Raw genomic sequence first — 25,802 nt, 5'->3', positions numbered from 1 at the left:
TGCCACAGCAAGGGCACCCCATCCCTTACCCAATCACCTACTCACCACTCAGACACCCAGAGTGACAGAAACGCACAGCTCACACCCTACAACAAAGATACATACAACTCAGACCTACAGCTCTCTCTCTGTCTCTCTCTCTCTCTCTCTCTCTCTCTCTCTCTCTCTCACACACACACACACACACACATACACACACACACACACACACACAAAGACGTACAAGTCAGACACACCTACAGACCCATAAAACAGAACCACCATCCACTCACACACAGCATGGAAAAGCACAGCCAAGATGCACTCACTCAGTGACATACAGCAGACCCAAACACAGGACAATAGAGACATGCACCCAAGCCAGATGTTCACACATACATCCCTATGCCCAAGGGTGGGGCACACGCTATGGAGACACCCTCCCACTGGGGAATATTCTCCATGTTCTGTAGGTCACAGGAAAGAGAACAGTGGCCCCCAAAGTAAGCAGACCTGTGTCTGCACATCTTCATGGTTTACGCAGAGCCTGCTAATCCAGCCCCAAACTGCCTGGCATTTTGGGGCCTCAACTAACCAATCACCCCCTTTCCCCATGGTGACCCCCAACATCTACCCTCCTCTCAGACAGGCCATTTGCTCAACAGCTCCCCCAAGCCAGGACGTAATCAAATTCCCAAATAGAAGCATCCTTTAGAACCCAGAACAGGCCCTGCATTCCTTTGCCCCCTAACCTCCCACCAGAACTCCCCAACTCAGACCTTGGGCCGCCAGTCACCTCTCCCTGCCCTGCCCTTCCCAGCACTTTGACAGACACCGCCCATTTCACCTTGCAAATGCATGAGGCAACTCTTCTAAGAGCAGATGCCTTGTCTCCCCATAGGAGCCAAATTCAGAGGATTCCTGGATTTCAGGTCATTCTATCTTCTATGTTCCTTCAGTAACTGCCTCTGTTAGTTTACTGTTGCACCTCTCTGAACCTACAGGCTGGATCTTTCTGCCCTTTCCTCCTCCAACCGTGAACAGCCATTAGAAAGTGCTCCTCTCCACTACCCACCCCAGCCTTTTCCCTCAACTTATCTAATGTTTCCATCATCCAAATAGCTTCCCTCATTAGCCCTATCTTCCTCCTTCGCAAACTTCTTCCCTACCCCTCCACATGGTCATGGAGCTATACTTCTGTCTGTTTCTCATCTGTATCTCTTGTGTTGCTCCCTGTGCCCTGTCCAAACCTTCTGCAAGGAAGATAAAGACAAATCTAGCAAGACTAAAGAGAGAATTATAATACAATGTAATATGAGCAAGAATGCTTTCTCCATGAAACAGCAGGCCTTCCAAAGGTGGGGGACAGTGTTCCATTATCAGCAGCTTACAAGTGGGAATTGTGTCTCATAACCAGAGAGGGAAGAGGACGAAACCGGCTCAGACAGGGTATGCAACTTACTCAATGACTGATCACTATCTGTGCTGAGATTTGAACTCAGGCCTGTGTGACTGTGGAGGCCAGGCCCTTGCCACCAGCATAGGCTGGCATGAGTCATGGCCAGGAGCAGGCTGTCTGGAGCCAGCTCAGCCACTGTTTACTGACCATCAGCCATGATCCCTGTGCTCAGGCCCAGCCAGGGATGACTCACTAGGAATCAGGAGAGTAGCTGTGGCTCTGGGTCAGCGTTGGGTGCCATTTTATTATCACCATTATCTCTACCTTTATTAGCCTAATCACTGACTGCTTATTAAGCAGTCAGGCACTGAGCTGATGTGTGCTGTGTCATGTGCCAATACACCCTGACTTTCGGTGTCATAGAACCTATGATACCAGCAAAAAGCCAACACCCACTATCCATCCATCCATTCAGGCCATCATTCAACATCTCTCTTGATGATCACTTGTACTAGACCTTGTGCTAGATGCTAAGGGGCACAAAATACACAAGATACAGTCCCTGCATTCACTGAACATCCTGTCGTTGGCAGAGAGAGACACATAAGTAATTGTAACACAGAGTGATCTGAAATGTGATAGAGGTATGTTCAATGGGCAGCAGGAGCTCAGAAGAGAGAGTGATTAAATCTGCCTGGCGGTGGAATAATGCTTCAGCCAAGTGGTCACTGCTCTGAGCTAAAGAGAATGAACAGGGGTTTGCCAGGTAACCAAGGGATGGACATTCCAGATAGAGGGAATGACAGGTGCAAAATCACAGAGGTGACAGAAAGCAAGGGGTTCAGGTAACTGCAGATGGTCTGGGAGCAACTTGGGCCCAGGGCAGCAAGAGATGGGCCTAGAAAGGTGGACAGGGACCATGTCACAGAACAAGGCAGCAGAGAAAGGCAATCCCAGTGAAACCGATGGAGGCAACAAGGCTAAGATCTCAGGGGAATCAGGTTTAACAGAGGGGATCATTCATTCATTCCTGGCAGGTCATTCTAGGTGATTACTAAATAATAACCAGCTAACATTTATTGAGAGTGATGCTCTCAACATATTACATGGGTTCCATTGCTTAATTCTCACAATAACTGTGAGGGAATTATCATCATTGTCTCTATTTTACAAATGAAGAAACTGAGGCACAGAGAGGTTAAGCGACTTGCTCAATGTTACACAGTTAATAAGTACAGTCAGGATTAAAACTCAAATGGCCTGAACTTTGGCCCTATGCTCTTAGTCACCAGGCTGTCTTGTGTCTTTAAATTTTTTTTTCAACATTTATTTATTTTTGGGACAGAGAGAGACAGAGCATGAACGGGGGAGGGGCAGAGAGAGAGGGAGACACAGAATCGGAAACAGGCTCCAGGCTCTGAGCCATCAGCCCAGAGCCTGACGCGGGGCTCGAACTCACGGACCGCGAGATCGTGACCTGGCTGAAGTCGGACGCCTAACCGACTGCGCCACCCGGGCGCCCCTCTTGTGTCTTTAAAGGCCAGGGATTATCTGGGGCACCCGGCTGGCTCAGTCGGTGGAACATGCAACTCTGGATCTTGGAGTTGTGAGTTTGAGCCCCACGCTGGGTGTAGAGATTACTGAAAATAAAATCTTTTTTTTTTTAAAAAAGGCTAGGGATGATCAACTGGAGAATAAATGACAGTACCTAACACCCCTTCCCTTCCCCACCACACTACAAGGTGGAACGAGAGGGGAAATGTAGCCTCGGTTACCCTTGGGTTTAAGTTTTTGATGAGAAGTCTGGCCTGTGTGTTCCCCCAGGGAAGTGGCCCCCCTTTCCCTGGAGACAGTCCCCAGCCACACCCAATGGCACATTCCCATGTTAGTGCCAGGAATATTCTTTGAATCAGCGGGGATTTACTGAGTCTACTACAGACTGAGTTCTGGAAATTTAGGCCCACAGTGGCAATGGTGTGGAACCATAAGTGCATACCTTCTTGGGTCAGCTAACAACGCTTCCCGAGCTCACATCTTGCTTGCTGTAACGCATTTACTTTTCTATTTTCAGATTTTTCAAAATATGGTTTTAATTCAACCTTTTCTGTATAATATACAGAAAAACACACAAATCACGCATGTACAGTTTGATGAGTTATCACAAAATGAGCCCCTCCCTGTAAGCACTGCCCAGCTCAAGAAATAGAGCTTTAGCAACACCCCAGAAACCATCCTCATCACCACGCTTCCCCTCCCCACTAAATGGCATCACTATCCCTGGTTTCCAGCATCATAAGTGAGACTGTTTGCCTTAAACTTTGTATAAATGGAACCGTACAGCATATACTCTTTTGTTTGTCTTTCACTTCCATTATGTCTGAGAGTCATTCTGACCCATTCATATTCATTGCCGTAAAGTATCCCATTACTACACTACAATTCACTTATCCAAGATACTGCTGATGACCCTTTTGGTTCATCAAATAATATTTCTTTTTTTTTTAATGTTTATTTTTGAGGCAGAGAGAGACAGGGTGTGAGTGGGGGAGGAGCAGAGAGAGAGAAAGAGACACAGAATCCAAAGCAGGCTCCAGGCTCTGAGCTGTCAGCACAGGGCCCGACGTGGGGCTCGAGCCCACAAACCGTGAGATCATGACCTTAGCTGAAGTCAGACGCTTAACTGACTGAGCCACCCAGGTGCCCCTCAAATAATATTTCTGAGACTATTCCTGCACACACCTTTTGGTGCACAGATGTTTGCAGATCTGATGTTGTATAGCAAGAAGTGTCATTACCAAGTCATAGAATGTGTGCTCAACTTAAGTAGATCTGGTCAAGTTTTCCAAAATGGGTGTACCAATTTACACTTCCATCAGCAGATTTTAAAATCCAGGTATGTAAAATGATCCTATCCACAATTACCCAGACTCCCATTAGAACTTTTTTTCCCTCAAACAGGTGTCTATTCGTGATCAACACAAAGTAAACATTTGCTTTATTGTTTTTTGAAATGAATTGTTTTCCCTTTTAAGATGTTTTACTAAAATTGAGTAAAACAAAATAGCATTTACAAAACATATGTTAAGTATAGGGGCGCCTGGGTGGCTCAGTTGGTTAAGCATTCGACTTCAGCTCATGTCATGATCTCATGGTTTGTGGGTTTGAGCCCCATGTTGGGCTCTGTGTTGACAGGTCAGAGCCTGGAGCCTGCTTCGGATTCTCTGTCTCCCTCTCTCTCTCTGCCCCACCACCGTTCTCTCTCTCTCTGTCTGTCTCTCAAATAAAAAAAATTTTAAATATATGTTAAGTGTAAAGGATAACAGTACAATGAACCCTCATCATGTCCCATAAATTTTGAAGTCACCTCCCTCCTAAAGGTAATGATTACCCTGCATTTGGGGTTAATCATTTCCTTACTTTTCTTTCTTATTTTAAGTAATATTTATTGATGTATCACTAAAAAGTAGTTTTTAGTTTGTATTTTTCAACTTTATATAAAGAATTCTATTTCCTACTTGCTCATTTTCCCTCATCATCATATACCTGCTGAAAAGTACTAAATGCCGGGGGCGCCTGGGTGGCTCAGTCAGTCAGGCATCTAACTTCTGACATCGGCTCAGGTCATGATCTCACAGTTCATGGGTTTGGCCTGTGCACTGGCAGTGCGGAGCCTGCTTGGGATTCTCTGCCCCTCCCCCGCTCGTGCACTCTGTCAAAATAAATAACTTAAAAAAAATCGTACTAAATGCCAACTTTTTGCTCTTACAATCACTGCATCTATGAATACTCATATATATTGTCATATAAAATACAAATCTGGACTCAGTAAGAAGAGACTTCTTTTTAAATGATTGTTGCAAGCGAAGAAAGGAACTATTGCAATGGAGAAGAAACTTATTGCCATGGGACCATAAGATCTACACGTGCCTTCAAGGTTGAGACAAGAGGAGTGGATCATTCATAGGGAGGAGTAAACAGGGCTAGAAAGAACTGGGTCTGAGGAAGTAGGGTGATCAGAAATGGCAGGATGAGACAGTAGATCAGAAAATGTTTTACCCTGAACCCAGCCTGTTCTCAGGAGGGGTTGTGCGCTGGCTCACCACTTGGTGGGTGGGTGGGGGAGGCAAAGTTCAGGGACTTGGGGGAAGGAGAGGAGCTTAACCAAAGTTTGGTTAACAAGCATTTGGTTCTGATTGATCAGTGGGGACAAGCAGTTCATCTAAGCGTTTACAAGGCAAAGACTGGAATTTGGAGTCTGTGGCTAGCCTTGACATACATACGTACACAAGGGAGCACCCGTGAGTTTTATCTAAGTCATATAAGGAGGCGTGTTTCTTTGCAGTAAGCTGTGTTCTAGAACACAAAAGGGTGGGATCGGGTTTCTTAACCTTCACCGTTTTCCAGGATCACAGGGCTGGGTGAAGCTCAACATTGTCAATACAGGGACATATGCAAACATTTAAGTATATACAGAGAAGTGGAATATGGGTAGCTTCACTTCCTTCTACTGGGTTATGTCGTATTGTTTTCCAAAGTGGTTGTACTAGTTTCCACTCCACAGCAGTGCATGGAGATCCAGTTACTCTGCACTATCACCAGTACCTAGGATTTAAAAATTTTTGCCAATCTGGTGGATGTTAAGTACGTCTCACTAGATTTCCTTGATTATTAATGCGATTGATGCTCTTTCATTGTTAATTGGATGTTTAGTCCACTTTTCAGTTGGAATCTCTTTCTTAGAGATGTGTGGGAGTCCATGAATACGCTTTGGAAGAAGTGGATGAACCACTAACATGTCTCTAAACTGAGAAAACTGAGATTAGGTGTGGGAAATCCCCAACAAGTAAAAATCTTAAAAAGTACCCCTCCCTCAGGCTTCTAATTTTATCATCATCAGAGTCTTATGAAAGCGATCTGTAAACACATTTCCCAAGGGATGTTTTCATCATCGCCGGCTGCTCTCTGTGGGAAACGGACCCCAAATCCCGCGCCTTCTCAGCTCCTCAGCCACCACCTGACGGACTAATCACCAGTTACACATCATTGCACCACGGCGGCCTTGGTGCCGCGATATTCTCGCGAGAGTTGGAAACAGCCGATCATGTGACAACGCAAGATGGCGGTGCCCAGCGAGGCGGAGGAGGAGGCCACAGTCTACTTAATAGTGAGCGGCATTCCTTCGGGTTTGCGCTCTGCCCATCTCCGGAACTACTTTAGCCAGTTCCGAGAACAGCGCGGCTGTGGTTTCCTGTGTTTCCACTACCGGCATCGGCCTGAGCGGGCTCCTTCCCAGGCTTCTCCCGACTCTGCCCCAACTCCTATCGGCCAGGTTCTCGCCCAGACTTCAGTCACCGATGCCCGCACTCTTTCCCCTCCGGACTCTGCTCCCGCCCAGACCCGCACCTGCTGCTGCGTCATCTCGGTACGGGGGACAGCTCAGGCCCAGCAGTTTCTTCGCATGTACTCCGGCCGCCGGTGGCTAGATACTCAGGGGACTTGGTTGCCGGGTCGTTGTTACATCCGCAGACTTCGGCTACCTACTGAGGCATCAGGTACGGATGGGGAAGATAATAGACTAAGCCTACCGGCCCTGGAACAGAGACACCTTTCACGAGGGGATAAGTCAGGTCTCTGATTATCAGGCTCTTTAAGAGTTTAGGTCATTGCCGGACAGAGCTTCAGGCTCAACGCCATGTTAAGTTTAGGGGTGGAGGTCGTGGGGGGAGGGTACGGAAAGAGGCCTATTGGGATGATCCTTCTTTTTCCAGTTTATTACATTTCTTCTGAGACCTTTTTTTTTTTTTTTTTTTTGTTCTCTGAGAGGTCGATATTGCACTGACACAGAAGGAAAAAAGGGAAACGAGGCTTCTTATTCACTTATTGTCTTTATTACATTTTTTTGTTGCTTCCTACCCAGCCCTCTCTTGGCAAGATGCAAATGAAAAGACAATCTCTTTTCTCTGGACAGCTCTGGAAGTCACTTTGATGGGTGGCAGGGAACAGCGCAGAGTTCTCTAATTCATTTATTCGACAAATCTAGCTTTTGTGCTCACCCAGTGTGATTCTCGCTGCTGTGCAGAAAACAGACATAGGCTGTGCTCAGGATTCAGAGAGGAAAACAGATCTGTAAAAAAGTAACTGTCACAGAGATGGCATTCTAATTGTTAACATTTGCCGAGCACTTCCTGTGTGCTTACTAGGCATTGTTCGAAGCCTTTCATTTTCTTATTGACTCCTCACAACAATCCTATAAGGTAGGAGCTATTGTTACCCATTTTATAGGTAAGGATACTGAGGGATACAGAAGGTGTGTTACGTGCCCAAGGTTACAGAGCTAGGAAGTGGCAGGGTCACAGTACAAACCCAGGCATATTGACCCAGAACCTATGCTCTGTATCAGCAAGTGTGAGATGACAGAGGAGGGAGAAACTGATCTCCTAGAGGGATCAGGAAATGTGGCTTTTCATCTGGATCTGAAAGATAAACAGGAGTTTGTGGGAAGGAACGGTGGTCAAAGTAAATGGCACTTGCAGAGACACAGACAGAGATGTGAAAGTCCATGGAACTTTCAGGGCATGTTAAATTGTTTGGTATGGTTGAAGCACATGGTTTGAGGATGCACAGGGAGTGGGGGTTGGTGGCAGTTGAGAATCAAAAAGTCGACAGGAACCAGATCTAAAAGAAACTTGTGTGCTCAGCCAAGGTGATGAGAAATGGCATGAAATTTTTAGGTGGTTCTGGTCAGGAAATGGAGGAAGTTACTCTGGAAAAGTATGAAAGGGAGGAACAGCATTAGGCTAAAAGATCTGAGCCAATTTCTGGCTCAAGTGTTGCTGGAGGCTTCGAGGTTTCAAGAGCCATTCTTTCTTCTGCTTTCCAAGGTTTCGGCTCCTTTCCTTTCAAAACCCGCAAGGAGCTGCAGAGTCGGAAAGCTCAGAGTGAAGCCTTTACTCTGGCTGACCTGAGGCAACTGCCAGAGCTGAACCCACCAGTGCTGATGCCCAATGGAAATGTGGGGACTCCTCTGCGGGTCTTTTTGGAATTGATCCGGGCCTGCCGCCTACCCCCTCGGATCATCACCCAGCTGCAGCTCCAGTTTCCCAAGACAGGTTCTTCCCGGCGCTATGGCAACGTACCCTTCAAGTATGAGGACTCAGAGACTGTGGAGCAGGAAGACCTTGTGTATACCGCCGAAGGCGAGGAAATACCCCAAGGAAGCTGCCTGGCGGACATACCAGCCAGCTCCTATGGAGAGCCAGAGGAGGAAGGGGAAAAGGAGGAGGAAGAAGAGTCACACTCAGATGACGTGAGTAGAGCGAGCTACCCTTTCTTTGCTGGCAGCTTAGAGAGGCTTGGCCATCAAGATACTACCACTCTTCAGTTGTGTATTACAATAGTTCTAAACCTGGTGGTGGGGTGGGGTGGGGGTGGGGCGGTTCTCAGGAGAATTCCAAAGAGTTAGAACTCCCTGCAATTAAATATAAAACTATAAAACTGCATTTGCATGTGCAAATATGCATTTCTTTGAGGCGAGAGGCCAGAGCTTATCGGAAGATTCTCAAGGGGACCTTCTTTGCATTCTCTAGAAGGAATGTAAGGAGGGTCCTCTTCATAGATGAAAATGTACCCACCAAGAAGTAAAATCATCTAAGGAATTAGAGGCAGATGTGGGATGTGAACTTGGTCCCCTTTGCTGCTTGTCTAACCTCTGTGTGCTTTTATTACGTGGCTGAGAAATCACATCTATTTTCTGACCTTGAGTCTGTGGCTTGAACACCAGCTTCCACTCTCATTTTTTATCATGTGCGATAGACATTTCTTCTGCCTCTTTCTCCAGATTTGGGTGTTCATCCATAAAATTAGGAAAGGTGTGCTTTGGGGGGAAACTTTGTGCGTGTGCATACTCTGGGTGAAACAATAATTCATCTGTGTCTTCCAACCGCCAGCCCAGAGCTGCTAACATCTGTACCACATCCTTAGTGTAGTACTCTCTGGACTTTTCCCAGCGCCTGCTCTGCAGCAATGATTCCTGAGGCTTCTTGGAGTTTAACTAGGACAGGAGCCCCCAAGATTTCAAGCCAGGAGTCATCCTATCATTCTGCAAGTCTAGGCAAGCAGTTGTACACATAGGCTAGCGCAGGATTCCAGAGACATTCCAAGATCCATTTCCTGCCCTGGAAGAGCCTTAATATTGCCTGAAAAGAAAAAAGCAGCAGCATCTGGAAAGGCTGTATGGTGTAGCCACGTGGGTTTGAATGCTGGCTCTGCCACTCTCCGTGTACTATCTTGGGCAAATCACCTTACTCCTCTGGACCCAGGTTTCCTCATCAGTAGAATGGGAATGATGGTACTCAACCTCACAGGGCTGTTGGGGTGATTAAAGGAGCTAAGTTATGAGAAGGGCCTGACGCACAGTAGACAATAGGTATTACTTATTGTCCCTTTTTTCTTTACGACATAACGTATAGAGACCTAAACAGCGTGTACCGATTACCTCCAAACTGAGGAGTTTGGAGACGAGCGAGAGTGCTGTGGCCTCAGTGTGGGGGCTTCACGTGGGCTGTAGAACTTGAGGGATGAGGATTCACCAGGTGAAGAGAAAGTGGTGGGAGAGGAGGGCAGATAGTCCCAGCAGGGGGAACAGCATGGCCAGAAGCACAGGGATAAGAGTGAGTTGGGCTTGGGGGAAGGCACCAAGTGTTGTGACACGGGATGGAGAGATGTGTTGGGCAAGGCTCCAAGGACCAAATGTGTGCTGCTTCTAAGAGAAATTTGGAGGAATGGAGCCTGCTGTGCTCTGAGCTGCCCTCCTTGTGGGCATGAGGTCAGGATGCTGAACAGACAGATCGCCTCTGTCCACCTTCTCCAAGGACGATGACCGCGGTGAGGAGTGGGAGCGTCATGAGGCACTACATGAAGATGTGACCAGGCAGGAACGTACCACCGAGCGGCTCTTTGAGGAGGAAATCGAGCTCAAGTGGGAGAAGGGCGGCTCCGGCCTGGTATTCTACACTGATGCCCAGTTCTGGCAGGAGGAGGAAGGAGGTAATGCTGGCATCCAGGCAAGGGCAGGAGTGACCCCTGCTGCATCCACTCAGGGCTCTCCATTCCACATGGGTATTCTCTGGCAAGGAGGCCAAATATGGGGCTAGAGAAGAGACTTACCTTGATTGTGTGTGAGAGGCCAGTCATCCTTTTTGGGGGTGGCGGATTAGTGGAATGAGGAAACAATGCCCTCCGCCCCTGCAAATTCTGAATGCCCCCCAGCGGAGATATTTTAAAATATAATCAAAAGCCCCAAGTTCTAAGGGCACCTGAGTGGCTCAGTCGGTTGAGCATCTGATTCTTGATTTCAGCTCAGGTCGTGATCTCATATTTCGTGGGATTGAGCCCTGTGTCAGTGTGGCGCCTGCTTGGGATATATTCTCTCTCTCTCTCTCTCTCTCTCTCTCTCTCTCTCTCTGTCTCCCCCTCTCCCCCCACCTCTCTGCCCCACTCGTGTGCACTCACTCTTGCTCTCTGTCAAAATAAACATTTAAAAAAAGAGCCCCAAGTTCTAGAACATATGTCTAAGTCTAGATTTAACTCTCAACAGAACTGCGAATCCTTAGTTTACTCTCTTTGATGCTTTTTATTTGCAGACTTTGATGAACAGACAGCCGATGACTGGGATGTGGACATGAGTGTATACTACGACAGAGGTACTGGGCCAGGGATTACAGTATGGGGAGGTGGAAGTGGTGCCCTGGCCTTGCAAGGACACTCTGCTAGGGCTTGCTTAGCAGAGGCCGAGACAGGACCAGTTCCCCTGGGGTAGCCCACTGAGAGCGTTCCTCTCTTAAATCATCTCTAGTTGTGTGCATTAAGTGCTGGTTGTGGGAAGAGCCCTTTTCCTTTGTAGAGGAAGGACATGTGGGGTCAGCCCTCAGGAGGCTCTGGTTCTGATGGACAGACCCTGGTAGAATGGGAGGTTGAGGTGTTCAGGCTCTGGTTGAGAATTTAGATTCTGGAGGGGTGCCTGGGTGGCTCAGTTGGTTAAGTGTCCGACTTTGGCTCAGGTTGTGATCTTGTGGTTTGTGAGTTCCAAGCCCCACATGGGGCTCTCTGCTGTCAGTGTGGAGCCCTCTTTGGATTCTTTGTCTCCCTCTCTCTGCCCCTCCCCACTCGTTCTCTCAATCTCTCTCTCAAAAATAACAACAAAGATTTTTTTTAAAAAGGAGAGAATTTAGATTCAGGAGTCAAAAATGACCTGAGAGAGGTTGGGGTAGGAGGAGAAGACCTGAGTTCTAATTCTGTTTCTCATCTCATGGCTCGGTGACTTTTCTGAACCAGTTTCCTCATCTGTAAGATAGGAAAGCCAGGGTTCCTACTTTTGGTGAGCCTCCAGTCTAATGAGAGAGATCATAGTAAAGTAGTAAAACACCATAAAGATGAATATGCAAATCTTGTGAGCAGGTCCTAGAAACCTGATTTTCCCCCTTTCTGCTGAGAGAGACCCTTCTACAAACTGAGCTCTGCTTCCTCAGATGGTGGAGACAAGGATGCCCGAGACTCTGTCCAAATGCGTCTGGAACGGAGACTCCGTGATGGCCAGGAGGATGGCTCTGTGATCAAATGCCAAGTGGGCACCTTTGAGCGCCACACCAAGGTGAGCACTGTGTCTAGCCCATCGACCCCTCTCTTTTCCTTCTCTGTCTCCATTCTTTCTGCCACCCCCACCCCCCTGCCCCGCAGCCCCATCTCTTGAGTCTTTGCCCTTCCCTCCACAGGGCATTGGACGGAAGGTGATGGAGCAGCAGGGCTGGGCTGAGGGCAAGGGTCTGGGCAGCCGGTGTTCAGGGGTGCCTGAGGCCCTGGATAGTGATGGCCAGCACCCTAGATGCAAGCGTGGATTGGGGTGAGTATGGCCAAGAGACTTTCCTGGGGGCCCAAGCTAGGCTTTCATCTGTACCCTGGTTTCCCCCCTTCCGTCTGGTTTTGGAAGGGTATTGGAGACTCCTAGGGTTGAGCTTCAAAGCAGAATTAGAAGGAAAAGGTAGGTCTGGCACTATTAATTTTTTAGACCAAGCTCTAAGGCTTGATAGGATCACTGATCTCCTGTGGAAGTCATACCCCCTGGTCTGAGGAGTTTGGACTTGATTGCTGTTAGGGAGTACCTGTAAGTCACAGAATGGTGACCGTTTGTTCTAAACTCTATGTATTATTTAAAATGAAGGCAGGGGCGCCTGGGTGGCGCAGTTGGTTAAGCGTCCGACTTCAGCCAGGTCACGATCTCGCGGTCCGTGAGTTCGAGCCCCGCGTCATGCTCTGGGCTGATGGCTCAGAGCCTGGAGCCTGTTTCCGATTCTGTGTCTCCCTCTCTCTCTGCCCCTCCCCCGTTCATGCTCTGTCTCTCTCTGTCCCAAAAATAAAGAAACGTTGAAAAAAAAAATTTTTTTAAATAAAATGAAAGCAATATGTGAGACCTCTGGTTGCTGGCACTGTCGATGGAGAGAGAAGAGGACTGAAGAGCAAAGATCCAAATTTAAAGGCTCGATCTTTGGGACAAACCAGACGTGTAGTAGCTACTTCTCTGTCTTTTCCCAACCCTTTATTGGAGTTTGAGAGCAGGCCTCTCAGTTTGAGCCCTTTTTAATGCAGGTACCACGGAGAGAAGCTACAGCCATTTGGGCAACTGAAGAGACCCCGTGGAACTGGCTTGGGGCTCATCTCCACCATCTATGATGAGCCCCTACCCCAAGACCAAGGGGAGTCGCTGCTCCGACGCCAGCCAGCCACCAGCATGAAGTTTCGGGCAGACGTGGCATTTGTGAGGAGTTCCAGCTGTGCCTTGGACAACCCCTCAGAGCATGAGTGACAGGTTCGGGCCTTCCTTAGTGTCACTCATAACTGCACCAGTGGCAGCCCTCTGCCTTGGCCTTATGTCCCACCACAGCCGAAAGAACTCTGGGACCAGTAATCTGCGCAGCTTGTTCACAGTGTTCTGTTCTGAACTTGCCTTCTGGCGCTCTACCTCAAGGACATTTTTACCAAAAGCCCCCTGTCCTCTCAATATTAGGGCTGAATGACCTCAGTGGTCTCCTAACCCCAGTCCCTGTTTGGGCTTGCCCATGTTGCCTCCTCCAGTACCTTGAACAGTTGGATTGACTGAAGTTGTCAGCACAACCTTCGCTGAGCGGGGGGTTCACTGTAAAGGTCAGAAAGAGGGGGAAACGGGCCTGGAAGAGGAGAGGACCCGCGGTGCTTGGGAAGGGACGATCTCGGGGCGGGCCCTCCATCGCCTCCACCCGTGACTGGCTGGGAGCGGACAACGGAAAGGTCGCGGGAAGGTGGCCCGGGTCTGTGACCTAACGGGAGAATAAAGAAGTTTACTACCAGATTTCTATTTATCTTCCGATTTGGGCGGGGGGAAGGTCGGGGAAATCTGGGCTAGAGTTCCCCCCACCGCCCCAAACCCGCTAGCGGAGCCCAAACCCGGAGGGGAAACGCTCCGCGTCGCCACGCCCCTAGGCGTCAAGCCGCGCCGTCATCCTGGGGGCGGGACTTCCTCTCGGGGCTCCCGTCGTTTCCGACGTCGTCCGGAAGTCGGGCGCTGGTCCCCTTACACTGCGCGGGTGTCTGCGGTTCCTCCTTCGGCTACCGCGGGGCCGAAGTGTACGTCGGGGATCCCGTAGCCTTCGGCTTGTGTCTCAGCCGAACTACCTGCTCCGCACGGGGCTGCGTGCAGCCTATGGCGGGGGCCGCCCCGACCACGGCCTTTGGGCAGGCGGTGATCGGCCCGCCTGGTTCGGGGAAGACCACATACTGCCTGGGCATGAGTGAGTTCCTGCGCGCGCTGGGCCGGCGCGTGGCGGTGGTGAACCTGGACCCGGCCAACGAGGGGCTGCCGTACGAGTGCGCTGTGGACGTGGGCGAGCTGGTGGGGCTGGGCGACGTGATGGACGCGCTGCGGCTGGGGCCCAACGGCGGCCTGCTGTACTGCATGGAGTACCTGGAGGCCAACCTGGACTGGCTGCGCGCCAAGCTAGATCCCCTACGCGGCCACTACTTCCTCTTCGACTGCCCAGGCCAGGTGGAGCTCTGCACGCACCACGGCGCTCTGCGTAGCATCTTCTCCCAGATGGCGCATTGGGACCTCAGGGTGCGTCTTGGGTCGAGCAGGCTTCTTTTGCAGATGGAGGAACTGAGACAGGGAGGACAGATGCCACGCCCCCATGCCACACAGCGAGGTAGGGGCCGAGTCGCTTTGGAGTCAAACTGGTGTGAGTTCGAATTCAGGCTCTGCCACTGACTCGCTGTGTGGTCCTGGGTAAGTCAGTTTCTCTCTCTGAACCTCAGTTTTCTCATCTGCACAATGGATGTACTAGCACCCAATTTGGGGTTGTTAGAAGTATGGAAAGGGTTATGTAGAAAGTGGCATGGTGATTGCTGTTGTGACTTGGTGGGCAAAAGTAAATGAAATAGAGTCAGATGTAGTCAGAATGGAACTAGTTGCCCACGGGAGACTTGGTGCAAGGCATCTTGTAAGGAATAATGCCCCATATCTCCTGGCAGAAGGAAATGAGTGTGGCTATTAGAATGGAGCAGAAGCAGGAGGAAACTAATGGGGAAGGCTTGTACTCTGTCCTCAGAAGTCCTCAGTCTCTTGAGAAAGACATAGGCCCCGATGTTTCCTGCCTTCCCAGGCCACTCACCCCGTCTCTTCCTCTCCTTCCAGCTGACTGCTGTCCACCTGGTGGATTCTCATTACTGCACAGACCCGGCCAAGTTCATTTCAGTACTGTGTACTTCTCTGGCCACGATGCTACATGTGGAGCTGCCCCATGTCAACCTGCTCTCCAAGATGGACCTCATTGAGCACTATGGGAAGTTGGGTGAGAGCTCCTGTTCTGGGCAGCCAAGGAGTAGGGAATGAAACATCTCAGCTGCAGGGAGCTGCCTCCAGGTCCTGACTCCTGTTTATTTTGTGCCCACTCTGTATGCTAGATACTGTTCCGGATTTGGGGGACAAGAGAGCTATAGATGGTGATATGTACACTGCCAAGGAATTAAAGTGAATGGCTGGGAGTGAGTTGAATGAGCAGCGCTATTTGAGGATGAGATCTGAATGGTGAGAAGGAGCCAGCCAAGGCTGAACTGTTCTCGGCAGAGGGACCAGTAGGAGGAAAGGCCCTTAGGGAAGGAGTTTTTTTGTGTTTAAAGAAAAAGTGGGGGGAGGGGAGGAAGCCCAGAGTAGTTGAGGTAGCAGTAGGGGAAGGGTGGTAGGAAATGAGGTCAGAGAGGGGGGCCAGGGCTAGAACCTGTACTGTTGAAACACTGGGGAAAGCCAGTGATGAATATTAGGCAAGGAAATAGCACGAATTAAGAACATCATTGTGGCTGTTTTGTGGAGAACGAATGAGAATGAGCAAGAATGCAAACAGAGATGTTGAGGAGGTTTTTTGCAGCAGCCTAAGCAGTGGTGGTGGGAATGGAGGGAAATGGATCGATCCAGAACTTACTCAAGAAACAGGGTCTCTTGGTGGGTTGGATGTGGAGACTGAGGAATTAAGGATGACTTCAGGGGTGCCTGGGTGGCTCAGTTGGTTAAGTGTCCGACTCTTGATTTCGGCTCAGGTCACGATCCCGGGGTCATGGGATGGAGCCCTTCATCAGGCTCCACCCTGAGCATGGAGCCTGCTTGGGATTTTCTCTTTCCCTCTGCCCATCTTCCCTACTCACATATGCTCTGTCTAAAAATAAATAAGTAAATAATTTTTTTTTTTTTAAGGCTAGCTGTCAGGTTTCCAACTGAGTCAGTGGACAAATAGAGGCACCTTTGTCAGGGTGGGAAAGATTGAGGGAGAAGCAGGCTGGCACAAGGCAGGAGAGTTGCCTAGGGGCCTCATGGCCAGCATTTTTTTCCTGCACAATTAGTGCTCTCCTGAGCTGGGAGCATCAGCTCCCTAAATAGCATCTCCAGGCACAAAGGAACCTAGAGAACAAAAACTGAAATGACCAGCAGGGAACAGGAAGAAAGGTTGTTGGGATCATGGGGTCACAAAGTGTCAGGGCATTGTCCAGGGAGGCCTACTGGCTCTCAGTCAGGACATGGAGGGATGTCAGCACCTTGGAGGGGCTACCTCAGCTCAGAGTCCTGGTCCATCTCTTGTTAAGCCCAGAAGCCCTATTTTATCAATGCCCAGATTTGCAGTCTTCCTGAGCCCCTCTCCTCGCCCTTCATGGCCCCAGATGGCTACATGGTGATCCCTGACCTTTCTAGCTCTGACTCTGGCCAGTCATCCTTACAAAAGACTGTTGTGCAAACCAGATGAGGCCATTGAGGCCCAGAGACATTACATGAATAGCCCAAGGTCAATCACACAGCTGATGTGTTAGCTGAGATGAAATCTAAACCCACATGCACCTGGCTCAAACTGCTTAATTCCTGGGGAGAAATGTACCTATCAGGCAATCCAAGAAGTTTGTTGGAATGCCCAGGACATTATTCCTTGCAGGCAGAGGGATGTCAGTTTCTGATTAGAACACAGGAGCCAGAATGCAGGGAGTGGGTCAATCAGTCTCCAACAGCCTGATTGCCTTAGCTCACTGTGGGCCAGACCAATAGAGTAGCCCAACTGACTTGAGTTTTTTGGCAGAAATGGACAGTGCAGGGAGGCCCAATTTCCTTTTCTTAGAGGAAGTTTGTATTCATAGAACTCCGAGTCATCTAGTCTGATGTCCTCATTTTACATTAAGAAGGAACTGGCCCAGGGGCGCCTGGGTGGCTCAGTCGGTTAAGCGGCCGACTTCGGCTCAGGTCATGATCTCGCGGTCCGTGAGTTCGAGCCCCGTGTCAGGCTCTGTGCTGATAGCTCAGAGCCTGGAGCCTGTTTCAGATTCTGTGTCTCCCTGTCTCTGACCCTCCCCCGTTCATGCTCTGTCTCTCTCTGTCTCAAAAAAAAATAAACGTTAAAAAAAAAAAAAATTAAAAAAAAAATAATAATAAAAAAAAAAAAAAGAAGGAACTGGCCCAGAAGGGAAAGTGATTTATCCAAGAGGCACCCTGCTACAATCCTTATAGTGCGTGTGCTGGGTCCTGGGGCTACTACCTGACTATGAGCTCCATGTGGCACGGACCAAGCGCTGTTCTTGGTACACATTCGATACCGTTATTTGTTACCATTGAGCAAGTGCTTCTCTGTACCAGACATTGGGATTTATAGCATTTAGTCCTCACAGCAGTCCTGTATAGCTACTACGTGGCAGAACCAATGGGTAAAACCAAGTATTTTTTTCTTAGTAACTTCATTTCACTGCCTCGACAAATATTTGTTGAATGAATGAATGAGGGAATGAAGACAAAAGGAAGAAGGAAAGGAAATGTGGTTCCTGTCCTTGGGTCTTTTAGCCTGATGCCAATTGCTCCTGAACACCAGTTTCTCTCCTTAGCCTTCAACCTGGACTACTACACAGAGGTCCTGGACCTCTCCTACCTGCTCGACCACCTGGCTTCTGACCCTTTCTTCCGCCACTACCGTCAGCTCAATGAGAAACTGGTGCATCTCATTGAAGACTACAGTCTGGTCTCCTTCATCCCTCTCAACATTCAGGTACTAGGGACTAAGAGGCCTCTTCCCTTGCCTGTAGGCTCTGACAGTGCCTGGAACTTCACCAAGCAAGGGTACAGGAGGCTCGGAAGGCCCAAACAGTGGTCTTTGTCCTGAGTCCAACTGTCATTCAGTCCTCTTGGTTTTAGGACCAGTGGCTGTCATGGGCAGGATTCCAATAAAGAGAATAGACCAAACTTTGGCCCTGTCTATTCTGTATTGCTGGGTTTTCTCTACACATGTTCCCTCATCCGTGTGAAAATGGGTGATATCAGAAAGTCACCATCAAGGGACTTGACCAAAGCTAAAGATAGGTCTCTCGACCTCATTTAGGATGGGCAACTATATGTTGACTTTGCAAAGTAGTACCCAACCCCTGTGCATGGACTTGAGCAAACTTATCTCTTCCCTGTTTAATGCCATGCTTTTCTCCTCTGAAATGAGAAAGTGAACTCCACAATATTAATCATAACAATTACCACTTATTGAAGGCATTCTGTACTAGGCATTATGCTAAGGACTTGTACGTGCATTATTTTGATCTTTCCTTCCCATCATGTGATGTATGGACTGGTCTTATTACTTTTATGTGAATGAGCAAGTAGATTATATGCAGATTTATTGGGTGCCTAAGTGAGCTGAGTACTGTGCCAGGCACTGAGGATACCTCCACAGAAAAGTCCCTGACCTCATGGGGCACACAGTCAAATAGGGGAGGCAGAGGAGTTAATAACTTGTCAAAAGTAAGCTCTAATCAGAGCTGTAGGATAGACCCAGGGGACTTTGGGTGTGCATAGAGGAGCTTATCTGTTCTGATTTGGGTGGGTTGGTGGTCAGGAGAGATGGGATGTAGCCAGGCCTCTGGGGACAAGTGGAACTACTCCAGGCACAGAAGCTGCATGAGGCAAGGTTGAAAGGGATGTTTGGAGGCTGCGGACACTTTGAAATGTCCTCAGTTCCACATACCTCTGTTTCACTCACAAGGCTGTTTCTCTCCTCCCCACCCAGGACAAGGAGAGTGTCCAGCGGGTCCTACAGGCTGTGGATAAAGCCAATGGCTACTGCTTCGGGGTCCAAGAGCAGCGAAGCCTGGAGGCCATGATGTCTGCTGCAGTGGGAGCTGATTTCCATTTCTCCACGTATCCTTGCTCTCTAGCCTGTAGGCCACAGCCAAGGGGGAGACATGAGGCTCAGGAGTGGCCACATCTCCCCTTGTAGATGACTGATCTCTTGCTGACCAGTTGGGCTCCTCGGTGACTGTCTCTCAGGTGCAAAGGCTGGACCCTTAGATGGCTGCAGTGTTGGTTGTACCTGCGGACAAAGGAGGATACTGATCAGAAGGAGCAGCAAATACGGATGCAAAGAAATGAAAAGGCATTGGTCGTTTGGGAGAGATGCAAGGGGTTCAGTTTGCTTCTTGTCCTGACTGTGAAAGGGAAAGGGGGGTGTAGGGGTGCAGGGGTAGTAGGCAGGGCTGACGGTGGGGGGCTTGCATGCCCTGCTGAGGCGTGTGGACTTCCGCTTGTGGGTGGGCGGTGGGAACCAGCATAGCCTGGTTGTGCAGGGTGTGACATGGTCAGGTGTACGTTATTTAAAAGCCCTCCGAGTGCAGAAATCGCGTTTAAGGGATGTGAGCGGAGGCACAAGAGCGTTTACAGTCTGTAGATGGAAAGAGATGAAACGTTAGTAGTAAGAACGGAAAGAAGGGTACAGAGTGGATAAAAGGAGGTGGGCTACCAGCGTTGGTGACTGGGTGGTTATGGGAACAGATGGAGGTGGAGCAGAAGTTAGACTCCCGGGTTTCTGGCTAATACAGCGGTACGTGTGGGCGGTTCTGTTGGTCACTGAGGCAAGAAAAGGAAGGGAAGTGGACAGGCTTATCACCTGGATGGGAGGGATGGACGCTGGCAGATGTGCTGTGTTTGAGGGGACCGTGCGACAGCCAGAGCTGTCAGCTAGACCTCCGGAACTGGAGCTGGATTCGTGACCAGTGGGATGGAGCTAAGGTCACGTGTAGGTGTCCCTCAGGTCACCGAGGCCGCAGGTGAGGCAGGACAGGGAAGCGCAGGCCCACTAGGATGGTTTCAGACATTTGACACTTACACAGCATGCCGGAGACCAGGGGGGCTCCAGAGCCCTTGGTATGGAGGAAGATCATTCCAGCCAGTACCTTCTGATCTGTGTCCGGCCCTTCCACACGTGGGAAACCAAGCTCGCAGGGAACCAGACAGGTTGTAAATAAAATGATGGCGGTAGAGCATGCAGTGCTCACTGAAGGGGTTGAGCTGCTACCTCACACTTGCAGTTAATGTCGGCAAGTTCAAAAAAAAAAAAAAAATGTCGGCAAGTTCAGCTGCAGGTGCTCAGCAAAAACGTGAAGGGACAGTTTCGGTAGTCCTGAATTTTTTTGTACGCTGTGCGTTGCTTTATGCATCCGTACGTGTTATGGAAGGTTCTGTTTGTAAAACGGTACACTTTTTGATAGATGATTTAAGGGATTTTCAAAGGTATTTTTAACCGTATGCATTTGTGCTGATTTTATTTATTTTTATTTTTTATTAAAAAAATTTTTTTGAGTTTATTTATTTTGAGAGAGAGAGAGAGAGAGTGGGGGGAGGGGCAGAGAGAGAGGAGAGAGAGAGAATCCCAAGCAGGCTCCGAGCTCAGTTCGATATCTTGAACCGTAAGTTATCACCTGAGCTGAAATCGAGAGTTGGGACCCTTAACTGACTGAGCCACCCAGGTGCCCCTATTTGTGCTGATTTTAGATTCTGCCCCCTACCCTAATCCTCATAAGGTTCAACTTCATTCCACATCTAAGACAGTTAAGGATTGGGGCACCTGGGTGGCTCAGTCAATTGAGCGTCTGCCTCTTGGTTTCAGCTCAGGTCATGGTCTCACGATTCATGGGATCGAGTCCCGCATCAGGCTCTGTGCTGCCAGCACACAGCCTGCTTAGGATTCTCTCGCTCCCTCTCCCTTTGTCCCTCCCCCCAGCACGCTCAGAGTGCACTCAAAATAAATAAACATTTTTATAAAAAGATAACTAAGGATTGGTATAAAGAAGGGAAACGTCAGCTCTCCTGAGGAGCGTGTGGGTCAAGGAAGCTTCACCGAGGCAGTGGCGCTGGAATTGTGTTATCTTAAAGTGAGGGTTAACCAGGCTGATTAAGAGGGAAAGGGAATTCAAAGCAAAGAGAGTAGTATATACAAAGGCATGGCGGTTCAAGGTCAAGGCACGTCTGGGGAGTTGCAAGTAGAATAGCACGACTCGTGGGCAGGACGGGGCTTTGGCTGAAGAGCAGTGATAGGGCCAGACAGATGGTCAAATAGATGCAGGGTTCCATGTGCCCTGCCCAGGAATGTGGACTCCAGGTGGAGTCCAAATGCAAGTTTGAGGTTATTTCATGTCAAGGAAGATGGACTCCACTCATCCTGAGTGATTCTCAGGGCGACTTGCACAGGAACAAAGCATTATTTCTTGAGAAAAAGAGAGGGGGAAGGGGCACAGGTTCAGAGTCTACTTGAGTAGGGGTGCCGTGGGTTTTGGTGGATGGATCCCTAAGAGGTGAGAAAGAAAGTCCATACCCTGAACATCATTTAGTGAACTACATACTCTACTGGCAAAATCTCATTTAGTCCTCATTCGGTCCCTTCTTTTTTTTTTTTTTTCTCAAGTTCATTTATTTTGAGAGAGAGAGTATCCCAGGTATCTGCACTGTCAGCGCAGAGACTGATGCAGGGCTCGAACTCAAGAACCGTGAGATCATGAGCTGAGCTGAAACCAAGAGTCGGACGCTGAGCCACCCAGGCGCCCTTCAGTCCCTTCGTATAGATGAGGCAGTTGGGGCTGTGAGAGTGACAGGTCTAAGGTCCTTCTCCCAGGATGTGCTAGAAGGACAGTTCAAACCTCCATCTCCCTGGTTGTGGAACCTCAGTTTCTACTAGGTGAACCTCACTGGAGTCACCTAGTAGAACAGCCACGGTGGCCATCCTTCCATGTCCAACTGCCATCTCCTCCTCAGACCCACACCCAGACCTCAGGCCGGCCAGCCTCACGGGGCTCACTCAGCAGTATCACAGTCTTTTCCTCCATGAGTCTGATTGGCATCCTTCCCACTCCATGTCCCTGCTGTCCCAGAGAGGTAGAAAGAGCACAAGCAGAAGTTAGTTGTTATCTTTGAGCTCCCCTGAGTTCCCTCCCGTGGCAGAAGAGAAGTCGGAAACACTTAGCACCTGCTGTGTACTAGGTGCCATAGTAGGCACTTTGTATTGTCTTCTTTGAGTATCACAGCTCTATCTTACAGACGAGAAAGAAGGATGTGGCAAACTCAGGATTTAAACCCCCAGTGGTCTAGCTCCAGAGCACGTGACCTAACACAGCTGCAGGGTTAGTGCCGTCTGGTCCTTTGATCCTCAGCAACGTGGGGAAGAGGCGAATACAGAAGCGTTTGGGTCTGGATTGTTTGTTTAATGTTTGTGTATTTTTGAGAAAGAGGAATCATGTGCAGAGGTAGGGGAGGGGCAGAGGGAAGGGGACAGAGGACCCGAAGTGGGCTCTTTGCTGACAGCACAGAGCCCGACGTGGGGCTTGAACCCACGAACTGTGAGATTATGACCTGAAGCGAAGTCGGACGCTCAACCGACTGAGCCACCCAGGGGCTGGGGTCTGGGTGTTTTGAGGGGCCTCTCAGACCCAGTGGGTGCCTATTGCCTGGAGCTGTAACGGTGAGAAAGGGAGAGGGGTGGGAGCAGAATCCGCCGGCATCAGTAGAGGTCGGATCCTGCCCAGACCAGTTCCCCACCCTTGCCTGTGCCAGCATCCTTGACACACCCTCCCTCAGCACCCTGGGCGTCCAGGAGAAGTACCTGGCATCCTCAGACCAGTCAGTGGAGCAGGAAACCATGCAGCTGTAGCAGCGAGCTGGGCCCTGCAGAGCAAGAAGCAGAACCCAGCATTGGAGAAAGTGGCAGCCGCCAATGACCACGGACAGCCCTGCCGGCTCAGATCGAGAGCAGTCTCCCCAACCAGGCAGAGCACTCACTGCACGCTCAGTGGTTGCTGTTGCCAGGAATTCAGCACCGGCCCCACTCGGGCTACGATGGGATGTGCTACAAACACAAGAGTTTACTTTCTCCTCTTTGTGACCTCCAAGCTTTCCTCAACAGTCTAGGTCCAGAGAGTTGGGGCAGAACAAGGGAATGGGACCTTCCCTTAGAAGAGGCCTATTTCTTCATACAGGACGTCGTTCCCGTCCAAGCACAGGACTGTGCTAGAACTGACACTCAGTCTCCAGTCGTGCGGTTTTGTAAATTCGCAGTTGTAGCAGTGAGCCCGGTGCCTGAGTTTCCACAGGTGATGGTCCCTAGCAGATCTGAGTGTTTTGTTTTCATGGTATTTATTTTATGGTTTTATTCCTTTGGGGCAAGGGTTAACTAGTTTTCCATTTATACTGGTCATTAAAAGTTTACTTTGAAATTGCAAAAAGTGAGTTGTTTGAAGAAAAATATTAAGTATACAGCATGACCTCATGAGTGTGGCTTGAGGTTGGAAATAATGGGGTTTGCTTCCTTTGGTTCTTCTGCAACTGGTTGAGTGTAATTCATATTTTCAACCAATAGGTGGCAGTCCAGGCTTAGCAGTCACAGCCCGGAGGCAGCAGGGGACCGATGGCAACTGTGCCAGAAGTCTCATTTGCAGACACTTGGTCCTGTTAACATGTGAGAAGGGCTCGGCCTTTTACAAAGTGCTTCCACACACATGGTTCTCATGTGGCTCTCACAGCCATTCCCGGAGATCTAGACAAGATGGAATGTTAGGAAGCCCCATTTTACAGTGAGGAAACAGACGAGTTTGAACTTGGCTCAGCCTGGCTGTCTCATTGTCCACTTTGCTGACTTCTTTTCTTTCTTTTCTTTTCTTTTCTTTTCTTTTCTTTTCTTTTCTTTTCTTTTCTCTTCTTTTCTTTCTTTTTTCTTTTTTCTTTCTTTTCTTTTCTTGTTTATTTGTTTACTTTGAAAGAGAAAGAGAGCATGTGGAGAGGGCCAGAGAGAGGGAGAGAGATTCCCAACAGGCTTCACACTGCCAGCACAGAGAGCCTGGTGTGGGGCTCGGACTCACGAACTGTGAATTCATGACCTGAGCCGAAATCTAGAGTCGGACTCTTGACAAACTTAGCCACCCAGGCGCCCCTTTGCCGACTTCTTAATGGTGAAAAGTCACGGCCCTTCTCCTACAGGATTTGTGGCCAATCGGGGAAGAATTTAAACACCTGTAGAGTATTCCTGAATCATAAATCAAGGGGAAGATAGGTCACTGGGGGTTTGGGCAGTTGGAGAATTCAGCTTAGGAAAATCTGTTCCGAAGTGGCATTGAGACGGGGGTGACGGAGCTTTGCTTCCCAATTGGAGGAGTCAGAGCAGAAGGCAGAAGAGTGAGGGGCTGTGAGGAGGCTCCTCTAGCTGGGAGAGTATGAAAGCAGCCGACCTCTGCTCCCACGCCTGGCCGAATGGGGGGTAATTACTAGGTGCTGCTTCCCCAGCCTCTTTCATCTGAGAAGTTCAAAGCACCGTACCCCTGTTAACACCCTACAGTAGGTGGGGAGGATCAACAGCAAGCCAGGGAAACTGAGGCCAGGAGGCGCAGCCTGGGGATGCCTGTGAGTCACTTGTGGGGCCCAGAGCCCAGGAATCCTGACGCCCAGGTTGCTGGACAAATCCCTCATCAGGTAGGGTGTGAGGGTGGATCCTGTTTTGGAACATAGGACCAGTAGCTGTGGTCAGGGGTTCTGCTGCTTGCCCCATCACCCTGGCTCTTACCAAAGCAAACCAGCTGGAAGGAAGGTGCCATTTGAACTTTATGGCCTTGCATCCAAGCACTCTGAGCATTTATCCTCTGCAGTCACGGAGTGGAGAAAGGCGGAAGTCATCCCACAGTTAATTTTCAGGGCTTGGTGTGACAGCAAGGGTACTTCCTCCCCCAGGAAATGTAGCTCTGTTCACCTACTGATGGCAAAATGATTTTCTGTTCCCCTGCCATGGTGGGGAGGAGTTGGAAAATGAAAAGAAAATAAGTCACCCATGATCCCATAACATATAAATAATAAAAAATTTTTGTAATCTGCAATAAGTTTTATATTCAAATGTATAAATATATTTTGTGTTTCTCAGTCTTTTCTATACATGGAGAGGGGTAGCTGGAGCATTTGTACGAGTGGAATATGTTATACTTGCTCTGTAACCTGCGTTTTCTAGTCAACACTTATTTCATCCAGTTAAAAATAGACCTTTTTAATGTCTACATAATATTCCATGGCAAGGCTATGGCATTGTTTACCTGTCCAGACTCCCATGGTTAGCCTAAGTCATTACCAGTTGTTTGCTGTTGTAAATTGTACCGCGATTATATTTTCGTACTCAAATCTTTGTCTGAGCCTCTGATTTTTAACTTCTGGAGAGATCCTAGAGATGAAACAGCTGATATTTCCCAGGTTCTGGATTCATATTGCCAAAATGCCTTCCAGAAAAGTGGCACTTTGCCTCTCACAGACACTGTCTGAAAGTGCTCTTCTCACTTCCAGACCTCGCTTGGCAATCATGAACAACTCCTGGAGGGAGGAAACCATCTCTGAGTGCCTTAGAAGGGACCTTCCCGGTCTTCTCTGCTAACCACTGACATTAGGATATATGCATTTCCTGGCTTTGAATGAGGACTCCCCCCGCCCCGCCCCCAAAATTGGAAGATACTGTTTGGAACTTAGCAGAGGCCACAGCTAATTGGAAAGGCTTCCAGCCCAGATAAAGAGGCTTAGGAGTGAACGTGATGCCCTAAAACC

General features: G+C 49.1%; 2 protein-coding genes across 2 annotated transcripts; both read left to right on the top strand.

Annotated features, from left to right (window-relative positions):
- Positions 1-6,459: 6,459 nt before the first annotated feature.
- GPATCH3 (G-patch domain containing 3) lies at positions 6,460-13,757 on the top strand. The gene is made up of 7 exons (XM_086716135.1): positions 6,460-6,930; positions 8,260-8,684; positions 10,249-10,423; positions 11,020-11,079; positions 11,905-12,026; positions 12,148-12,275; positions 13,019-13,757. Exons 1-7 carry the CDS (start codon positions 6,495-6,497, stop codon positions 13,233-13,235), a joined length of 1,563 nt encoding a protein of 520 aa, XP_086572261.1. The 5' UTR covers positions 6,460-6,494; the 3' UTR covers positions 13,236-13,757.
- A 190-nt stretch (positions 13,758-13,947) lies between these two features.
- GPN2 (GPN-loop GTPase 2) lies at positions 13,948-25,388 on the top strand. Its single transcript, XM_025935348.2, has 5 exons — positions 13,948-14,519; positions 15,096-15,252; positions 17,810-17,970; positions 18,976-19,106; positions 22,812-25,388. The coding sequence occupies exons 1-5, from the start codon at positions 14,109-14,111 to the stop codon at positions 22,882-22,884; spliced, it is 933 nt and encodes a 310-aa protein (XP_025791133.1). The 5' UTR covers positions 13,948-14,108; the 3' UTR covers positions 22,885-25,388.
- Positions 25,389-25,802: the final 414 nt, after the last annotated feature.

Source organism: Puma concolor, chromosome C1 (assembly GCF_028749965.1).
Source record: "Puma concolor isolate L17-30 chromosome C1, mPumCon1.1.hap2, whole genome shotgun sequence".
Lineage (NCBI taxonomy): Eukaryota > Metazoa > Chordata > Mammalia > Carnivora > Felidae > Puma > Puma concolor.
This window is presented reverse-complemented; position numbering and strand designations above follow the sequence as displayed.

Bases quoted from the DNA above. Each gene is read 5' to 3' on its own strand.
- GPATCH3 (XM_086716135.1), top strand. From the start codon at position 6,495: ATGGCGGTGCCCAGCGAGGCGGAGGAGGAGGCCACAGTCTACTTAATA. The intron at 8,685-10,248 runs GTGAGTAGAGCG...ACCTTCTCCAAG, and splicing joins AAGAGTCACACTCAGATGAC to GACGATGACCGCGGTGAGGA. The intron at 11,080-11,904 runs GTACTGGGCCAG...CTGCTTCCTCAG, and splicing joins GAGTGTATACTACGACAGAG to ATGGTGGAGACAAGGATGCC.
- GPN2 (XM_025935348.2), top strand. From the start codon at position 14,109: ATGGCGGGGGCCGCCCCGACCACGGCCTTTGGGCAGGCGGTGATCGGC. The intron at 14,520-15,095 runs GTGCGTCTTGGG...CTCTCCTTCCAG, and splicing joins TGGCGCATTGGGACCTCAGG to CTGACTGCTGTCCACCTGGT. The intron at 17,971-18,975 runs GTACTAGGGACT...CTCCCCACCCAG, and splicing joins TCATCCCTCTCAACATTCAG to GACAAGGAGAGTGTCCAGCG.